At 42.9% G+C, this 19,306-nt stretch overlaps 1 protein-coding gene across 15 annotated transcripts in view; it reads right to left on the reverse strand.

The window, feature by feature from the left end:
- scrib (scribble planar cell polarity protein) overlaps nucleotides 1-19,306 on the reverse strand; it is a 269,195-nt gene that overhangs the window by 34,416 nt on the left and 215,473 nt on the right. For 13 of the 15 annotated variants that reach the window (XM_060931789.1, XM_060931763.1, XM_060931798.1 and 10 more), the window contains 10 exons: nucleotides 12,958-13,038; nucleotides 11,315-11,560; nucleotides 8,129-8,239; nucleotides 7,862-8,038; nucleotides 7,659-7,775; nucleotides 7,372-7,560; nucleotides 7,161-7,280; nucleotides 7,012-7,068; nucleotides 6,554-6,610; nucleotides 6,230-6,310 (listed from right to left, as the gene is read on the reverse strand). In XM_060931789.1, the coding sequence (XP_060787772.1) occupies nucleotides 6,230-6,310; nucleotides 6,554-6,610; nucleotides 7,012-7,068; nucleotides 7,161-7,280; nucleotides 7,372-7,560; nucleotides 7,659-7,775; nucleotides 7,862-8,038; nucleotides 8,129-8,239; nucleotides 11,315-11,560; nucleotides 12,958-13,038 (1,236 nt within the window). The remainder of the gene's footprint in view (nucleotides 1-6,229; nucleotides 6,311-6,553; nucleotides 6,611-7,011; nucleotides 7,069-7,160; nucleotides 7,281-7,371; nucleotides 7,561-7,658; nucleotides 7,776-7,861; nucleotides 8,039-8,128; nucleotides 8,240-11,314; nucleotides 11,561-12,957; nucleotides 13,039-19,306) is intronic. The other 2 variants (XM_060931865.1, XM_060931772.1) reach the window with 1 other exon arrangement.

Raw genomic sequence — 19,306 nt, forward strand, 5'->3', positions numbered from 1 at the left:
CAGTTCCAGTCCCCTAATGTGAGCATTCAAATGCCAATGGCTTCAAAGGTTTGGCCTTGCACCAAAACGGGTAACTGCAGTTTACACAGTGGTGCTTGAAAGTTTGTGAACCCTTTAGAATTTTCTATATTTCTGCATAAATATGACCTAAAACATCATCAGATTCTCACACAAGTCCTAAAAGTAGATAAAGAGAACCCAGTTAAACAAATGAGACAAAAATATTATACTTGGTCATTTATTTACTGAGGAAAATGATCCAATATTACATATCTGAGAGTGGCAAAAGTATGTGAACCTCTAGGATTAGCAGTTCATTTGAAGGTGAAATTAGAGTCAGGGGTTTTCAATCAGTGGGATGACAATCAGGTGTGAGTGGGCACCCTGTTTTATTTAAAGAACAGGGATCTATCAAAGTCTGATCTTCACAACACATGTTTGTGGAAGTGTATCATGGCACGAACAAAGGAGATTTCTGAGGAGCTCAGAAAAAGCGTTGTTGATGCTCATCAGGCTGGAAAAGGTTACAAAACCATCTCTAAAGAGTTTGGACTCCACCAATCCACAGTCAGACAGATTGTGTACAAATGGAGGAAATTCAAGACCGTTGTTCCCCTCCCCAGGAGTGGTCGACCAACAAAGAGGTCACAAAGGACCCCAAGGTAACGTCTAAGCAACTGAAGGCCTCTCTCACATTGGCTAATGTTAATGTTCATGAGTCCACCATCAGGAGAACACTGAACAACAAATGGTGTGCATGGCAGGGTTGCAAGGAGAAAGCCACGGCTCTCCAAAAAGAACATTGCTGCTCATCTGCAGTTTGCTAAAGATCACGTGGACAAGCCAGAAGGCTATTGGAAAAACGTTTTGTGGATGGATGAGACCAAAATAGAACTTTTTGGTTTAAATGAGAAGCGTTATGTTTGGAGAAAGGAAAACACTGCATTCCAGCATAAGAACCTTATCCCATCTGTGAAACATGGTGGTGGTAGTATCATGGTTTGGGCCTGTTTTACTGCATCTGGGCCAGGCCAGCTTGCCATCATTGATGGAGCAATGAATTCTGAATTATACCAGCGAATTCTAAAGGAAAATGTCAGGACATCTGTCCATGAACTGAATCTCAAGAGAAGGTGGGTCATGCAGCAAGACAACGACCCGAAGCACACAAGTCGTTCTACCAAAGAATGGTTAAAGAAGAATAAAGTGAATGTTTTGGAATGGCCAAGTCAAAGTCCTGACCTTAATCCAATGGAAATGTTGTGGAAGGACCTGAAGTGAGCAGTTCATGTGAGGAAACCCACCAACATCCCAGAGTTGAAGCTGTTCTGTACGGAGGAACGGGCTAAAATTCCTCCAAGCCGGTGTGCAGGACTGATCAACAGTTACCGCAAACGTTTAGTTGCAGTTATTGCTGCACAAGGGGGTCACACCAGATACTGAAAGCAAAGGTTCACATACTTTTGCCACTCACAGATATGTAATATTGGATCATTTTCCTCAATAAATAAATGACCAAGTATAATATTTTTGTCTCATTTGTTTAATTGGGTTCTCTTTATCTACTTTTAGGACTTGGGTGAAAATCTGATGATGTTTTAGGTCATATTTATGCAGAAATATAGAAAATTCTACAGGGTTCACAAACTTTCAAGCACCACTGTATGAAATTGCGAATACATTATTGGTCATACCACCAGCCAATTGTACGATCATAAGAACGGAGTGTGAAAAAAGAAAAAGGGGGGTACCTACCCCAAAAACCTGTTCTTTAGGTTCACCGAAATAAAGTTAAAGGTGAGGCAAAGCATGCTTTTGAATCAAATTAGCGTCGGTGTGTCTGGGTGGATTTATTTCTTAAAATGGTATGTTGCATAATTCTACAATTAATGAATGCAGATTTTAACAAGCTTTTGCAGGAAATTTGATTTAAAAAAAAAAAAAAAGGGCAACAGGCCATGCTACTTCAAAAAAAAAAAAAAAAAAAAAAAGCACTCAACCACAAACTCACTCCCCATGGGCTTGCCTTATTATACAACCAGGTCTGAAGCTGCCCCTGCCTGCCATAGCCTGTGGGCGGCCCTGAAAGGATGCGCTCCTCAAGGGGACGGCCCTTGCTCTTACGATTAGCTACCAGGAAGGGATTTTCTTTGAAACAGATTGGCTGAGAGTCCACAAGACACTCCTCTTCCTGTGTGACTGCGGGTGCTGGACTGGGGTCCTGTGGCATATCAGTGGTTTGTTCGGGTGCTGCTGAGGTTGTAACTGGGCATAGTGAGGATGAGGGAAGGGCAGGGGCATCTACAGGGTACAGGGCTGCGTGAACTTTCTCAAAGCACAGGGGTTCTATCGTGCCAGACGGCCTGGCCTGAAGAGCACTCTCCATGGGACAGGATTCAGTAAAGGAAGATGACAGCTGAAGAGTGAGAGAGAGTAATAAAAGAGGGGTGTAAGAGTGAAAATAATACAGGTGCAAAAAAAAAAAAAAAAAAGGAAACAAATGCCATGAGTCTGAATAGTCAAACAGCCAATCAAATTAGGCTCGATATACAGCTATCCCATCTTTGAGATATGTATCAGAGTTTACAGTTATCAAATTCCACACATTTTTCATCTGATAACATTTTCAAGTCCAATGCTGATGGTTGAATGAGATCAATAGTTATTATTTCTAGACTTAAAGATCTCTGAGCTGTACGATTCCTATGACTTCAGTTTGAGACTTCCAAATCTAGCCTGGGCAACACCACCCGACTGAAAATAGTCACCTTGATAACAGTGGTGCTGTCACGCATGGGGGTTGGTCCTCGCTGCTGAGAGAAATAAGGTCAGTGGAGAGGAATGCAACTCAAAGACCTTTGACTAAAGACAGCTGCACACGATGCCGCACCGTGACTGCATGTGACTTGATTCATCAATACACACAGAAAGGGCTCACGTTCAGAGTTACTAAACTGCCCATGCCATCTGCCGAAAAGTACAGAAAGAAACGAACAAGGCCATTAAGATAAGAGGCAAGTGGTCGAGTAGATTTCTTTTTACAAATCTCATTGCACATCGTTCAATACATAATCTATATATTAATACGGAGAAACATCCTCAAACTCCAAAAGACAACACTGCAAAATGGCAAAATGTGTCTAGAGGAGTCTGTGGTCAATCTATGGGAAGTTCTCAATACTAACTGCCCCTTCCTTCTTCTTCCACTACCATCCTTGAATAGCTTTGCCAACAGCTGCATGTCCGAAGCTGGCTGAACGTTTAAAAATACAAACGCGCTCAATGTGCAAAGTGGTTCGACTAAAATTGTTCGAAAGCCCTCCGGATTAACTTAGAAATGCAGAACAGTTTCTTTATAAAGCAATAAGTAGGAAAGAAAGACCTAAAAAAAAAAACGAGACAACAGTATAAGGACAAACTCTACATCGTATTCAAATCTAAGAACTGATCTAACCTAAGTTCAGAAGAATCATACACCTACTACACCAAAACGCCACGCAGATCTAGATCAATATCACATCCAAAATAAGCACAACTGGTAAATACCTCGTTCAACATTGGGTCGGGGGGGGAGAGACGACACACCACCACCACCGAATTAAAACGAAACATTTCACCAGCAAATGAAAAACAGACAGAACGAAAGCATAATGTAGGACATGAATGAAGAAATTAAAAAAAAAAGGTTTTGAAAAGCAATAGTACAGAAACTCACGTTAAAGAGAATTACAGGTTCAGAGAGTTCTGCTTTGCTCTTCCTCCGCTCATAGAAAATGCTTAGTGAAGTGATGAAATTCTATCATGGGAACCTTGCTCCTTTATTGGCCCACCCACCCATGACTAGCGTGTCCAACCAGTCACTCACATCCTTTTTTTAAAATAACCTCTGAGCTCTTGTCAGCTGTCATCCCAATACTCAGCCCACTTTCCTCCTGAGACTGAGGACCCAGTTACACCATTCTGTCTGGGGTAAAGAAGCCTGAATAAGTATGGAGTCACTTCTGCAACTTGGGAAGAACGTAAATTAAGATCAAGAGGGCAAGAGATTGTTCTCTAGAGTAAAGGGAACTGCACATTCATTTGAAGGAAATGGCAACACCGCAACGCAAAAAGTCCTTCGCAGTCGTTACCTGCTACTGGAATGACTAAGCTCAGGAAATTGAATGTAAGGGCCTCTGCATGCTCTTGCGACAAGGCTTTCGCAGATAGCTTTTCGCAGACAGTTGTAATTTATCGTTGAGCGGGGAGTAATAGGCGTGCGCGATGTTATTCACCACCACAATGGAAGGGGGCGCGAAGTCGCGAAATCGCTAGGAGTAGTTGGTGGGTGTGGTTAGCGGAGTGTTTATCCTCCGGTTACTTATAATGACTAGAACTGGAGTCGTATAGATGTACGTACTTCCTCACTTCCTCGATCAACCGCTCTTCGTGCTGCTCCATCTTCGCTCGTGTTTTTAAAAATGGCGGTCGTGAAAACAAAACAAACCGGGAAAGTAGGGAAGCGGAAGTGCGTGTACAGCGGATGTAGAGTGGACCAATCAGAGCCCTCTTGTCGGCGACGCTGTCTGCGAGGCTTCTGCGGTGGTCACAATTTTTGGGAGGTGCGCGCAGAGTGTCTACGAACGGGGGGGGGCTACACAGACGCCATCTGCGAGGACTGCGTTGTCAGCATAAATTGGCCTTTAGAGGTCTCATCTCATCTCATTATCTCTAGCCGCTTTATCCTGTTCTACAGGGTCACAGGCAAGCTGGAGCCTATCCCAGCTGACTACGGGAGAAAGGCGGGGTACACCCTGGACAAGTCGCCAGGTCATCACAGGGCTGACACATAGACACAGACAACCATTCACACTCACATTCACACCTACGCTCAATTTAGAGTCACCAGTTAACCTAACCTGCATGTCTTTGGACTGTGGGGGAAACCGGAGCACCCGGAGGAAACCCACGCGGACACGGGGAGAACATGCAAACTCCGCACAGAAAGGCCCTCGCCGGCCACGGGGCTCGAACCCGGACCTTCTTGCTGTGAGGCGACAGCGCTAACCACTACACCACCGTGCCGCCCATGTTAGAGGTCAAAATACAAAAAATTTTAAAATTAGTATATCGAATATTTACTTATTATTTTTTCTTCGAATGCAGACCAACCAACAATATTTTGTCATTCGATCAACAAGATGTTTATTAGAACTCATGGGAATGAACCAGATTCATAAAAGCTTCAGTGATTGAAAATGATTAAAGGAGAACCGAAGGCAAATTTATCATCAAAATTCTCTCTCTCATTTTATTAAATATTGGAATGCATTTCTGATTCGCTGAGACCTGTGCGAGACATCGTAGGACGGAAGTAAAACGCACAGCAGAAATCAATCAAAGTCACCGACATCTGCCAACATCGCCAGAAGACGCGCGCGCCCTCTTTCGAATGCTGATGTAATCAAGCCGGAAGTTTTGTTTGTTTTGATAGCAATCAGGAAAGTTTGAAAAAAAAGTAGGCAGTAATCGTCGTTTAAACTCATTTTTGTGCAATACTTCGTTTGGGAAAACAGTTTTCAAAATGGCGGCACGGACACCTGGCTGACGCGTCACATTTCAAAGTCTCGCACAAGTCTGGTGAAGATCGCGCGGATAAGCGACGCCTGCCGTGGACCAAACGAGCTAAATTCAACATGGCTAAAAACCGAATAGGCCGATAAGTATAATTATTTAATTGCGATTAGTTGCCGATACGAGTCATGACATAAGGTTACTAAAACCGAAAACGTAATTGTTAATTAAGAAATAAAGCAAGTTTAAAAATGACTTCAGTTCTCCTTGAAATTCATATATTTAAAAGGCGAAGAAATTGCTGCTCAAAAACACTCGAGCTAATTATATGCAAGTATTATATATAAATAAATTGATTTACCGATCTAAAAAGTGGAAGGAGTGTTAAGGACTGTTCTAATATTACCAACTTCCATAAGATATGTACATAAGGAGAGACGACAGAAAAACTAAATGGATCGTGTATGATTAGTTCAGTTTAGGTTTTATTTTCCTTTTATTTCTGAAAACGCCCACAAGAGATTCTTATTAGAATATGTTCCCAAGGCGAGACTTGCAACTAATCGAGGATACTAGTGAAGGGTGTGTCAAGGCTATTACAGTGAGATGCAGCACTTCACAGAAATTTGATCAGGGATCTCATCCAGTATGGAAACTGTCACAGGCCCAGACTCACCCGATTGACCCTCTGCAGGCTGGTTGTGGGAAGAGCTGCCAGTGTCTTGTAGTCCAGTTTCAGAGGTCCAGTGCTCATGCTCTACAGAAAAATTACAATAAAACAGATCATCATCATCATCATCATCATACTGAACTGCTTTGTCAGTGGTACGCTAAAAGTGGTGCAGTAACGTGTTTTTTTTTTGGTAATATACGCAAGAACTAAAGTTCAGTGTTTCACAAGGAACAAGTTGACGTGCAGCACGTCAGTCCAACTCCAGAGCAAAGTGTCGCCCTCAGATGGCCAGGGCTATCTTAAAGCAGCAGGGGCATAAAGCCTCACCTCAGTCTCCTCCTCCAGCAGACGAGTAGCCGCTTCACGTTCCAAGCGCATACGCTCCTTCAGCGAAAAAGGAGGAGGGGGGTAAAAGAGGAGGGGAGGGGGTGACCAGTCACACACATGAGACCAAAAAGTAATGGTCAGTGGACACACACTCATTCAAACGATGGGGAATGACACGATGTTGGGCGCGGATGAATAATGCAATGGAAAAAAAGATGGCATAAGAGATATTAATAATATGAATGAATGAATGAGTGAGAATGACACCCAAGTCCATTCAGGAGGAGGTAGGGAAAAGAGGGGATAAGAGAGAAAGAAAAAAAAAGGATAGAATCCACACATATTAGCACAAGTCACAAGGGAAGCTGTCAGGAATTTGGAAAAGCTACTGCTGTTCTCCTGAACCCATGTCCTCTATGACAAGTCTGTGAGGGCCCTGCGTTTGTGAGTTCACTCACCACTTTCTCCATCTCCTCCCGCTCCCACTGAGACGTCTCCCTCACCATCTCAACCTCCTTTGGAAGAAAATAGCAACATGGTTCCTTTTCGTTCCTGCCTCTGACTTCCCCTAAACAAGGTTCTACAGCCTGATGTACCAACGGCTCACCTTCTGCATGATGTCCATCTCTTCTGGGCTCAGATCTCGGTCTATTGAGGAGATGCTCTCCATGCTGTTCTTTCGAACAATTCCAGCAGCAAACGGGTTTGCGATGATGCCTGGAGATGCCTGGGTGAACAACAGAGAGGGGAAAAAACACAGCTGAGTCTTCGGCGTCTCGCTCTTGTGTGCGCGGCCACAGTTTCAGCCCGACGTTTACCTCCATGCCTGCGACGTTTCTGGGGTCAAAGCCGTCACACACCAGCATGACCAAGGTATCTCCTGTGGCACGCAAGACCCTGACTGCCTCCGTATGAGTCATACCAAGGAGGCTGTGATTGCCCACCTCCAGGATTCTCATCCCCACCTTGAGGCGGCCATCTCGTGCCGCAGCACCACTGGAGCTCACCTAAACAACGCATGGTACGTTCTTTCATACCAGTCTAGCAAGCATGAGCTATGCGCAAAAATCTCTCAAGACGAACTCAACATTTTTTTTTTTTTTACCTTGGAGATGAAGATGCCCTCATCTGTTGGATCGAAGGGGTTGCCTGCATGCCCTCTGGCTCCTCCTCGGATGCTGATGCCCAGCTTCTCTCCAGGCTGCTTGTGAATGACGATTTCCTAGACACATTGAGACCAGAGGATTAGTTTCCACAATGTCAAACATCTTCAGTGTATAACAACTGCTCCACCAAGTCTGCGTGCACCTGCATGCCAGGTGGCGAGGGGTCTCTGCGCACAAGCATGCGGATCTCCTTGTTGTTGGACAGCAGGGCTTTGACGGCCTCCTGGTGGGTGGCGTGTCGCAGATCAATGGAGTTCACCTCCAGGATGCGGTCACCTACCCGTAATCCACTCTGACAGGCTAAGCCATGAGGGATCACCTAGTCACACGTGCATCAGGTGGTCAGAAAAAAAACATCACCAAACATTATTCTATCTTTATCTTCTGGGAAAGCTTGGCAAAAACTTACCTTGGAAATAAACACTCCTGGTTCACTGATGCCAAATGGGTGGCTGGCATGGTCACTGCCACCCACGATGCTCAAACCCAGAGGACCACCCGTTTTGACCAGTGCCACTTCCTGTGAAGGCAAGATATGGGCTGGGTCCGACATCACTCACTCGTTCACTACTCCCTACTCGCTATATAGGGAATTCTATATATGCCTCGGTCACAACCGGCCGTACGTGGTCCTACGGCCGGTCTACGTGCAAAAAACGCAAGAAACGCACGGAGGGCGCGTGTGTGACGTGCTGATTTTCGAGCCGCAGACCGGCCGCAGAGGTTCTTTGTCATGTCAAACAAACTCTACGGGCGCTCACCTTTTTTTCAGGTTGCAAGACAAACTTACGGACAACGTGCGTCTTTCTCCACGAACAAAAAAAAAAAAACGCAGCGATTTGGGAAACGCCAAAAATCGTACGTCCGGTTGTGACCTAGGCTTTAGAGGACTATATAGTGAGTTCATTGGTTAAATGAAAAAACACTTCCAGACACTACTCCGTTGTCATCACTGTCGCGCGATTAAAACACGCCAGATCAGTCGGCTGGTGGGTTTTCAAAATAATAAATAAATACATGCGTGTGTTTTTGTGATAAATCCATATTATACTGAGCGCATTTCCCACATTAATAAATACAAAGTGCTTTGTGTCTGCTGCATCTTTCAGTTCTTTTAAATCAAGGCTGAATACTTCCTTCTTTGCCGCTGCCTTTTATTCAATCAAATGTGAAGCTTCTGATTAATTCCTCGCTCTGCACTCCAACTTTTATCCTTGTATTTTATGTCTTATTCCATTTTAGCTCATTTTCCATTCTCTTACTATTTTTAATTCTACTTGAATGTCCGTTTATAAATGTGTTTCTTTCTCCATCCATTCACCCCAACACACTTTTTTTTCTTCCTTTCAGCGCAAACACAATGCATGATGGGATACTATGAATCCACTATATAGGGTGTAATAATTCTCACTATACATTCGGACAGCACTACAAAATGGCGACCTCGCTATACAGTCCACTATATAGCGAGTGATTTCGGACACAGGGATGATGATGTCAGGCAAATGTGATAAAATATATCAAATACCACGTTTAACATACCGAAAGTTGAATGTATACAACTGTTCAATGCTAATAATTTGAGTTTTCATTTTTAAAAACTACTGAAAGAAACTTTTGCAAAAAGACACATCACTTCACTCTAATCCAATAGCGCAAAGCAACTGATGCTTCTAAAACGATTCCGTACAAAGGTTTCAAAAGGGACAAACACTCGCGCAACATATCCACAAACAACCATGCACCATTTTCTCTGGGATGCATTTATGTGACGTTCCAAGGAAAAGTGGAGGGGACGGTAATAAGCAACGCAGCTTTACGCAATATTCCATAATCCTAAAAACAGCCATCGATCCTCACTATCAAATGAACTATTTTATATTAAAAAATAATTACAGAGTCCAATGTACCAGACATACAGTGGGGCAAAAAAGTATTTAGTCAGTCACCAATTGTGCAAGTTCTCCCACTTAAAAAGATGAGAGAGGCCTGTAATTTTCATCATAGGTACACTTCAACTATGAGAGACAGAATGGGGGGAAAGAATCCAGGAAATCACATTGTCTGATTTTTAAAGAATTTATTTGCAAATGATGGTGGAAAATAAGTATTTGGTCAATAACAAAAGTTCATCTCAATACTTTGTTATATACCCTTTGTTGGCAATGACAGAGGTCAAACGTTTTCTGTAAGTCTTCACAAGGTTTTCACACACTGTTGCTGGTATTTTGGCCCATTCCTCCATGCAGATCTCCTCTAGAGCAGTGATGTTTTGGGGCTGTCGCTGGGCAACACGGACTTTCAACTCCCTCCAAAGATTTTCTATGGGGTTGAGATCTGGAGACTGGCGAGGCCACTCCAGGACCTTGAAATGCTTCTTACGAAGCCACTCCTTCGTTGCCCGGGCGGTGTGTTTGGGATCATTGTCATGCTGAAAGACCCAGCCACGTTTCATCTTCAATGCCCTTGCTGATGGAAGGAGGTTTTCACTCAAAATCTCACGACATGGCCCCATTCATTCTTTCCTTTACACGGATCAGTCGTCCTGGTCCCTTTGCAGAAAAACAGCCCCAAAGCATGATGTTTCCACCCCCATGCTTCACAGTAGATATGGTGTTCTTTGGATGCAACTCAGCATTCTTTCTCCTCCAAACACGACAAGTTGAGTTTTTACCAAAAAGTTCTATTTTGGTTTCATCTGACCATATGACATTCTCCCAATCCTCTTCTGGATCATCCAAATGCTCTCTAGCAAACTTCAGACAGGCCTGGACATGCACTGGCTTAAGCAGGGGGACACGTCTGGCACTGCAGGATTTGAGTCCCTGGCGGCGTAGTGTGTTACCTTCGTGTAGCCTTTGTTACTTTGGTCCCAGCTCTCTGCAGGTCATTCACTAGGTCCCCCGTGTGGTTCTGGGATTTTTGCTCACCGTTCTTGTGATCATTTTGACCCCACGGGGTGAGATCTTGCGTGGAGCCCCAGATCGAGGGAGATTATCAGTGGTCTTGTATGTCTTCCATTTTCTAATAATTGCTCCCACAGTTGATTTCTTCACACCAAGCTGCTTACCTATTGCAGATTCAGTCTTCCCAGCCTGGTGCAGGTCTACAATTTTGTTTCTGGTGTCCTTTGGCAGCTCTTTGGTCTTGGCCATAGTGGAGTTTGGAGTGTGACTGTTTGAGGTTGTGGACAGGTGTCTTTTATACTGATAACGAGTTCAAACAGGTGCCATTAATACAGGTAATGAGTGGAGGACAGAGGAGCCTCTTAAAGAAGAAGTTACAGGTCTGTGAGAGCCAGAAATCTTGCTTGTTTGTAGGTGACCAAATACTTATTTTACCGAGGAATTTACCAATTAATTCATTAAAAATCCGACAGTGTGATTTCCTGGATTCTTTCCCCCATAGTTGAAGTGTACCTATGATGAAAATTACAGGGCTCTCTCATCTTTTTAAGTGGGAGAACTTGCACAATTGGTGGCTGACTAAATACTTTTTTGCCCCACTGTATATAAACATCAGATGAACACACTCACTGCTAATATTTTCAGACTTCGAATGCTGTCCTTACTGAATACTTCTAAAAGGTTCTCACCTCGATGGGGTACTCGTCCTCCATCGGACAGCTGAGATGGTTCCCCAGACGGTCATCTCCAGCCTCTTCTTGCTCTGGTGAGTCTGAGGGCTCTGGAGGAGGAGGAGAGTGGGAGCGTGCTCGGCCCGAGGAGCCGCCCACGTTCGCTTGTTCCCGCTCCACTAGCAGCGAGATGGTAGGGGAGGTGCCGGTAAGCAGCGCTACTGCTTGGTCATGTCTGGCTTCTGTCATGTCTACACCATTGATCTAAAGCAACAGTCACACAACCACAGGAGGGGAACGGAAGGTGAGGGGAGTCTTGAAGATCCAGCAGTGCTGGACTGGATGGAGGCAGCAGGTCATTCTTACGAGCTAATCATCATCATTACCACCGTCTTCATCTCTTACTCTCTAACAGGGACACGTATATTCTGTTAGACAGTTCATGTACACACATTTTTTTTTTCCCCATTCATGCAGATGTTAGTTGAAACAAGTGTTACAGGGCTTCTGAAAAGAGCCACGAAGGCACACTCAATGAACCAGGAAGATTGAGATCCTTCATGCATTCTCATCATTAAAGTTACAAATTTTAAAGACTGGGTCTGTTAGTAATAAGCATGCACGTGGCCCCAAGCAGGGGTTTGTTTGAGCAGGAGGTTGGCCTGATCAAGGGTGGAAAGTGAAGAGGGAAGAACCAAAGAAAAGATCCAGCCACCAGAAGTGTGATAGAAGAGCATGCAAGCTAGAAAGCATAACCATTGCAGCAATCTTCTCAAAACCCAGCTCAAATACAGCTACGCTCATTTCATCCCTCCCTTAACGATATCCAGTTATCCCTAAAACGTGCCCAACAGTGTGTGTTGCTCAAACTGAACTCGCTTGGCTAACTACAGAGTTAATATCGGACATGATTAAAGATCGTAAAAGCCTTCGTTTTGCCTTTACCAATTTGAAACACGAGAGTATTACTCTACAAAAAGTGTGGCCTTAAATTGACAAAGGCAACGAAATAAAAATAAATCATATAAAAACAACTGATTGCCCTAATCGACTATTCACGAATTGGTGCTTTTACAATCGTGACAGAGACCAGCACTGACCATTCAGTATCGGCGCTTACCATTGGCTGCTGCTATGGTAACGAGACAACTACTTACCCACAGAACCCAGCTCAAACCCCTCCCCCATCACACTGACCGCCACCAGGCAAGCAACAAGTGCATTAGTGTGTCCATGCGAGGACAACGAAAGAGCAAGAACTCAAAAAGACATAAGGAGTGTGAAGGAGAGCTCAAGAGCAGCTGAAATCTGAAATTAATCTATAAAAATAAATGCAGAGTTGTTGGGGAGTTGGAGAGGGTTGGGTGGATACATACACTTACAACACAATCATGTGTCGTCTTCAGCACAAGAAGAGGGGAAAAAAGGCAGAAGGTCGGGAGCATGGAAGAGGATCGGTTTTAGTGAAAGAGGCCGAGTTACTTCACTCAGTACACCACACTAAATCTTTCACATGGTTCATTTATAGTGGCAACTTTAATTCTAAAATGATTTCCTGGACATTTTTGTGCTATATATATATATATATATATATATATATATATATATGAGAGAGAGAGAGAGGGAGAGAGAGAGAGACAGCGAGAGAGCGCTTCACTCACAGATATGACTCTGTCTCCCACGTGAAGGATGTTGTCTCTATGAGCAGCACCTCCTTCAGCAATGCGAGAGATGAAGATTCCCTAATATGGAGAAAGAATAGCAGTAAGAACCAACTACAGGTTTTACGACAAGACCACACATGGCTGAAACACCTGATGAGAGAGATCAGAAGAGAGTAATCAGCGGTGAGTTTTCCCAAAAACCTCTTAACGCTAAGAGCATCTTAACTTGATTGTGTTGCTCGCTCAACCATTTAACGATGATCTTTGTGCTGAGATGCGTTTGGGAAACTCAGGCCAAACTGGTTTGAGCTGACAGGAAGTGCACAGTAAATCCAACGCTTTACAACTGTGGTGTAAACAGCCATGCCATGGTTAGAGCCGTGGCCTCATTTTCATTTATAAATGCCTTGAGACCTCAAGAATGGCACAGGAATAGTTTTAAGCGTTAACAATAACTCTAATATCGTAATTTTTACAATTAAAGTGATTCATAGAGGTAGCGGTCTGAGTGAATGACCTTGACGTCCGTAACGTCACAGCAGGAAGTCTATCGGTCTCATGGCCATTTCCACTATACTAAAACACAGCTGACTGCAACTCCGATCCTCCATTTTGAGCTAATTTATCGCTGTGCCACGTAGATGTGTTGCTGGCCGGTGCAGCAACACCACAGAAGGTGGATTTACGTTGCATTCATGGCCCAAGAATGTTCAAACTGCAAAGATTTGGACGCGTTTTGCGAGAAGTTCACGGGCACATTGGGCGCCTACGAAGTGGTCTCTCCTCTGCTCTGCACATTTTACTGAAGACTCGTACAAGACCCCTGATCTGTTGAGGAGCGTTGGCTATAAGCCCGTATTGAAAGAGGGTGCAGTACCAACAATTAAAGAAAAAGAAAACAAGAAAATGAAAGTATTTATTTTACTTTTTTTTTTTTAAAGGAAAGCGAGTTCAGTTGCACCAGTCCTCCTGGAGTGAACCGAGGGTTGTTGCTAAAACCCGGGACGGAACGGGATATATTGCTCGGGCAGTGACCTCCCCGCGGTTCTTGATAAAACCGGCGACGTTCCGTTCTGTCCCGTCCCGGGTTTTAGTAATTGCCTGAGCCGAGCAGTAATGGCGGAGTACACAGTATAGAGAAAATGGAGAATGAGTGGAGCAGCTGTCAGATTTCTAAACTGGATATCGCTGCCATCTCGCCCTTACGTGGAAGAAGCAAATGAACGGAAAACTGAACGAACAACTGAAAGTCAGATTGTTTCAAAACAGTCGGCCACAAGATCGGCCTTCAAGAAGCGAGAACACAGACGGGTAAGCTCCGACTCTCATTTGGAAACAAAACATCACGTTGTTTACCTGCTTTTAGATTAATCCATGTAACTTGTATTGTGTGTTTAAGTTAGCGGTATAAGATTATTTAATTTGCTTCAGAATGTGATTGTCTCAGTTCATCTGATTATTTAATTCGCCTTTTACGTTTTATCAGTGAAAATGCATGCATGTACATGGATGTTGCATAAGTTATAACACCCATCCTGCTTTAATGAGAGTCAAATCAGTCTTAGTTGAGCGAGTCGGTAATGCTATTTCTTACTTTCAGCATAAATGTTTATTTATATGACTTTGGTCTATAGCTGTAAAAGGCCTCGGCCTTAAAACCGGTTCCCGCTGTGACGTCACGCGCTCAGGGCTGGCTGGCTCAGCGGGACAGCGCCAATGCCAACTTTGCGCTCGATTTTAACACTGAAATATATATATTTTTATTCCCATTTATGTAGCATACAAGAGTCAAGGATGGAGATGCTATCCACTCAGAAATGTATTTAAAAATAAAGGTTCTGCGTATCTGCTTTAAAGTCAAACAGATCACACGTTTTCTTCATTCTGATGTTTGATATGCACATGAACAGAAGCTCTTGATCTGTACTGCGTGCACTGCGCTGCTACGTGACTGGCTGAGAAGATAACTTATTCCTAATAAAGTGGACAGTGAGTGTATATAACGTGAATGGTTTCCTACATTACCCGCAATGGCATTTGACAGAAACCAAGAAAAATTGAGGAACTTTAAATTCTAAACACAGGTGGAACTGGTTTACTGTTAAAACAATGAGAATTATACATTATTAAACAACCCTAATGCATCATACACATTTAGTTAAAAATATAGGTTCCACATTATAAAAGAACCTGACATTAATAGTTAGTCAAAAGGTTTCAACCCCCCCCCCCGATGACATGCATCAGATACTCTCGTCAGATTGATTACAACACAAACACAGTCGGATAATTCAGTCCCAGCAAGGCAGCAACACTTACATTTACACGAGTGCACACGCAATGGCTGTCTCCTTCTCGAGCCTTTGAAATGTTACTGTTTTATATTTATGTAAGGTGAGCAAGAGGGCAGTAACACATGTGGTCTTGTGTGATGAGCCCAAAATATACCCTTCTCCTCCACCCTGCCTTAAACACCAGTTCCCACTCAGATGTCACAGCTTGCTATTCATATCTCTGTTGCCTTGGCGGCATCACAAACCACTAAACTGGAAAAGGTTGCAGAGGAAGTGCAGGAATCACTGGAACAAAGCTTTGACTGCCAGTGTGATGTGAACACTTGCGTACCTGGACGGCTCGCTTATCAATGTTCACTTGGGAGAACACGCTCGGTCGAATGAACCCTGGCAAAATAGTGCTTCTGAAAACTTTTGTGTTTTCAGGTCACGGCTCAAAATTCGCGGTGGTCCGGTCGCCCGAAGCGACTTAATTTGTCATTTGGCGGGTAATTCCTGTCACTAGCCAGCCTGGCTGGCTAGTTGAAAATTAAAAACGCATATGAAGCGAAGATTCAGACACACCGTCAACTAAAGCCGCCACATATTAAGCGTGTGCCATGTCTGTGTTAATCGATGTGTTTATCGGCAGGACGGAAAATACCGAAGAATTCCGAATCATATCGTGTACGAGTCAGGCTGTCGGTTTTTTCACATATAACGCATCTCGTTGAATATCGCAGTAATCACGTTATCAAATTCAACAGATGTGGCCACATTATCGCCCATTTAAACACGTGCGGTTTTTTGTTGTTTACATCTACATCTGCCAAAGCTACGTTGCGATGTGGAATTTTCTGAAAGGTGTACAGAAACCGCCAGAGATGGGGACAAAGCGACCTCGGTCTGAAGAGGAGAAAAAGGCCGCCGATAAAGCGTACGAGAAGGAGGAACGACAAAGGACTTATAAGCAAACGTGGGGGCAGGGTAGGCCTTGGCTGCGATACGATTTTTATGGAATAATTAATGTTTTTCAAGTTGATTCCTAGTCAATATGAAGCTCCTAATGCTTTCTCTCTCATAAATGGTTAAATACAGAAAGCATGTTGGACATATTTTGGGTGCTATAGTCATGATAGTAAGTATATTTGTTTTCAATACTCAAACACCAAGTTGCCAAGTTTTCCAATATATTATTTGTTGATACTATATTATGGTGCTCTGTGTTGTTCTCATTTATGTATTTAACAACAGTATCAAAATACTCGGGTCTTGAAATCAGAGGTGGGTAGTAATGCGCTACATTTACTCCGTTACATTTACTTGAGTAACTTTTTGGATGAGTTGTACTTGTAAGAGTAGTTTTAATGCAGCATACTTTTTACTTGAGTAAATTTGTGAAGAGGTACTTTTACTCCGTTACATTGGGCTATATTCTGCTCGTTACTCGCTACTTTATTTTTATTGATCCGTGCGATGCATGGTCTGTTTGTTTATGTTTTGTCGAGACTTCCAGCAGAGGCTCTGTCACATGACAGCATCTCACCGATCACATGTAGCAACCAGAGCCATAGTGGGAGGAGCTATGGTTTAAGTCCGTTTCGCCAATCAAACAGAGCCAAGCCGCCGCGCGCGCCCGGACACAAAATTCCCGCGGCAAGACCAGTCCAGGTGGCCGGCGTTCCAGACAAGGAGAACGGCTGGATGAATAGGAGAAAGGTAAAACTCAGTTATTTAACTCGAGGGGAGGTGGAGAAAATGAGTTTAATTCCAGAAATGGTGGACTGACACTTTAAGTGGAATGTTATGCTTCTCTGGGTTGGATGTGTTAAATGAAAGTAAGCTTTAAAAAAAGTTATTGACTGAATGAAAACTGTATTGATGCTCCAATATGTTATGCCGTTTTATGTCTTGCAATAAAAATAACAACATTTAATTACATTACATTGTGTGAGACATTAATTGTTCAAGTTGCTGATACTTACAAACTATAAGTAAGGTGTAGATTCTGCAAGTAAACCTTACAATCAGGAATTAGGTACCCATTACACAGCTGAAAGGAAGAGAAACCCTTTACTAGCTGGTATGAAGTAAACATTACTAGTTGGTTTTAAGCAACCTCAACATTCAAGTTCCAAGTAAGGATAACAAATATTTTCAGTGGAGATTACTTTTAAACGTAAAGTACCGTAAAGATAACTTGAAAGAGAACAAGTTATATTACTTCATTTATTTGAGGCAACGAGTTTCCACCTTTTTTTTTCAAGTAAGCTTAACTTATTCTTTTTTACAGTGAGTGTAGTATATTCTGGTGGGGTCATTTGAATTGTCAAAACTTCCTACATTCATATGTTAATGTAAAGGCATATTCTGATGGTCAGGCCAGCCTTAAAAAAAAAAAAAAATCTGTTTCCTGTCCACCGGGTGGGCAAAAAAAATTTCAGTCGGGAGGGAGGGATTTATTTATTATATATGGATGGATAAGAAATCGCAATGCTGTGTTTGCTTTTTCTTTCAGTACTTTATTACAAAAGCAGACACATTTAATAAAATGACAGTTAAATCAACTGAAACTTGTACAAAAACTTTAAGTTAGCATTTTAAATGCTGACTGCAACATTTGCAAAACTTTTACAAAAGGTACTTAAAATGTCCGACACACGGACTTTTTGTAGTTCTAAATCGAGCGTTAGGCCTAGTTCGGATGAAATGACACTATTAAAATGATCACTGAATGATTTGTTTTTCTGAATCTTTACTATTTTGTTGTTCGCTAGAATACCATTTTGCGATTTCACACTTCAGCAAATGTTTGAAAACTCCGGATCTCCTTCCTTCATGGCGGCTGCTATTTTTTTGTGCCGCACGGCGCATGCGCAGAGCTGATTCGACAGTGCTTTCCACAAGCGCCGGCTGCCGGCCACACAATTAAGTCTAGCCGGCTACTTTAATGACTATTTTTGTAGCCCACAGGCTCTAAATATTAATTTTCGATTTTAATAAAATTAAATGTTTATCTAACGGACTGACAATAATGTCAAACTGAACCGTTGATCAAGGGAGAGTAACTCATCCGCGCCCCGACATGCGGTGTGCGCGCGCACTCGGCGCATGCTCAGTTGCGTGAATGTGTCATGCACCGAAAATAAGAGATTTACAAGCCAGGAACGCCTCATGATGCAATACGCAAGAAAAGAAAGAAGATTTACTGCCATTTTACTTTGTATTTGAGAAAAGTGAATAAATAAATGGTCTGTGGAAAATACACTTAATCCTGGGAACTGCGTGCACAGGAGTTTATTTTGTGTTTACCCCCCCCCCCCCCCGGCTGGCTACTTATTTGTCATGGCTGGCTAGTATTAGCCTTAGTGGAAAGCCCTGGGAATGCGGAAAAGTCAAGTTCGATTTTAGATTTACGAACCCGAAAAAAATGTCGAAAAACTGGCGTTAAAAAAAAAAAAAAAATTTCACCCGCACAAACGGCACTCACCCGGCAGGTGGACCGGAAACAGAACATTTTTTAATAATGGCCTCATTGAGTTGTCAGAAAGTCCTGCATTCATATATTAAAGTAAAAGAATATTCTGACGAGGTCGTTTGAACTGTCAGAACGTCCTACGCTCGTATTTTAATGTAGAAGCATATGTCAGAACACCCTACATTCATAGATTGTAAAAACATATTCCGATGGTCATTTGAATAGTCAGAACGTCCTACTTACTGTAGAAACATATTCTGACGGGGTCATATGAGTTGTCAGAACGTCCTGCGGCGTCATTTGAATTGTAAGAACGTCCTACACTCATTTTAATAGAGCAAATGGTACTTGTGAATAGTGACAAAAAAAAAAAAAGCTATTAATTCTACATATTCTGACAGGGTCAATTGAAGAGTCAGAGCATCCTAGATTCATATGAATGTAAAAGCATATTCTGACGGAGTCGTTTGAATTGTCAGAACGTCCTACATTCATATGACTCCTGACAGGGTTGGTGGACGCTGTATCAGTGTAGAAGCATGTTCTTTGCAGAGGGAAAAACCGCGAACTATGACTAAAAGTTAAAGTTCAATCA

This window comes from Neoarius graeffei, chromosome 1 (assembly GCF_027579695.1).
Source record: "Neoarius graeffei isolate fNeoGra1 chromosome 1, fNeoGra1.pri, whole genome shotgun sequence".
NCBI lineage: Eukaryota > Metazoa > Chordata > Actinopteri > Siluriformes > Ariidae > Neoarius > Neoarius graeffei.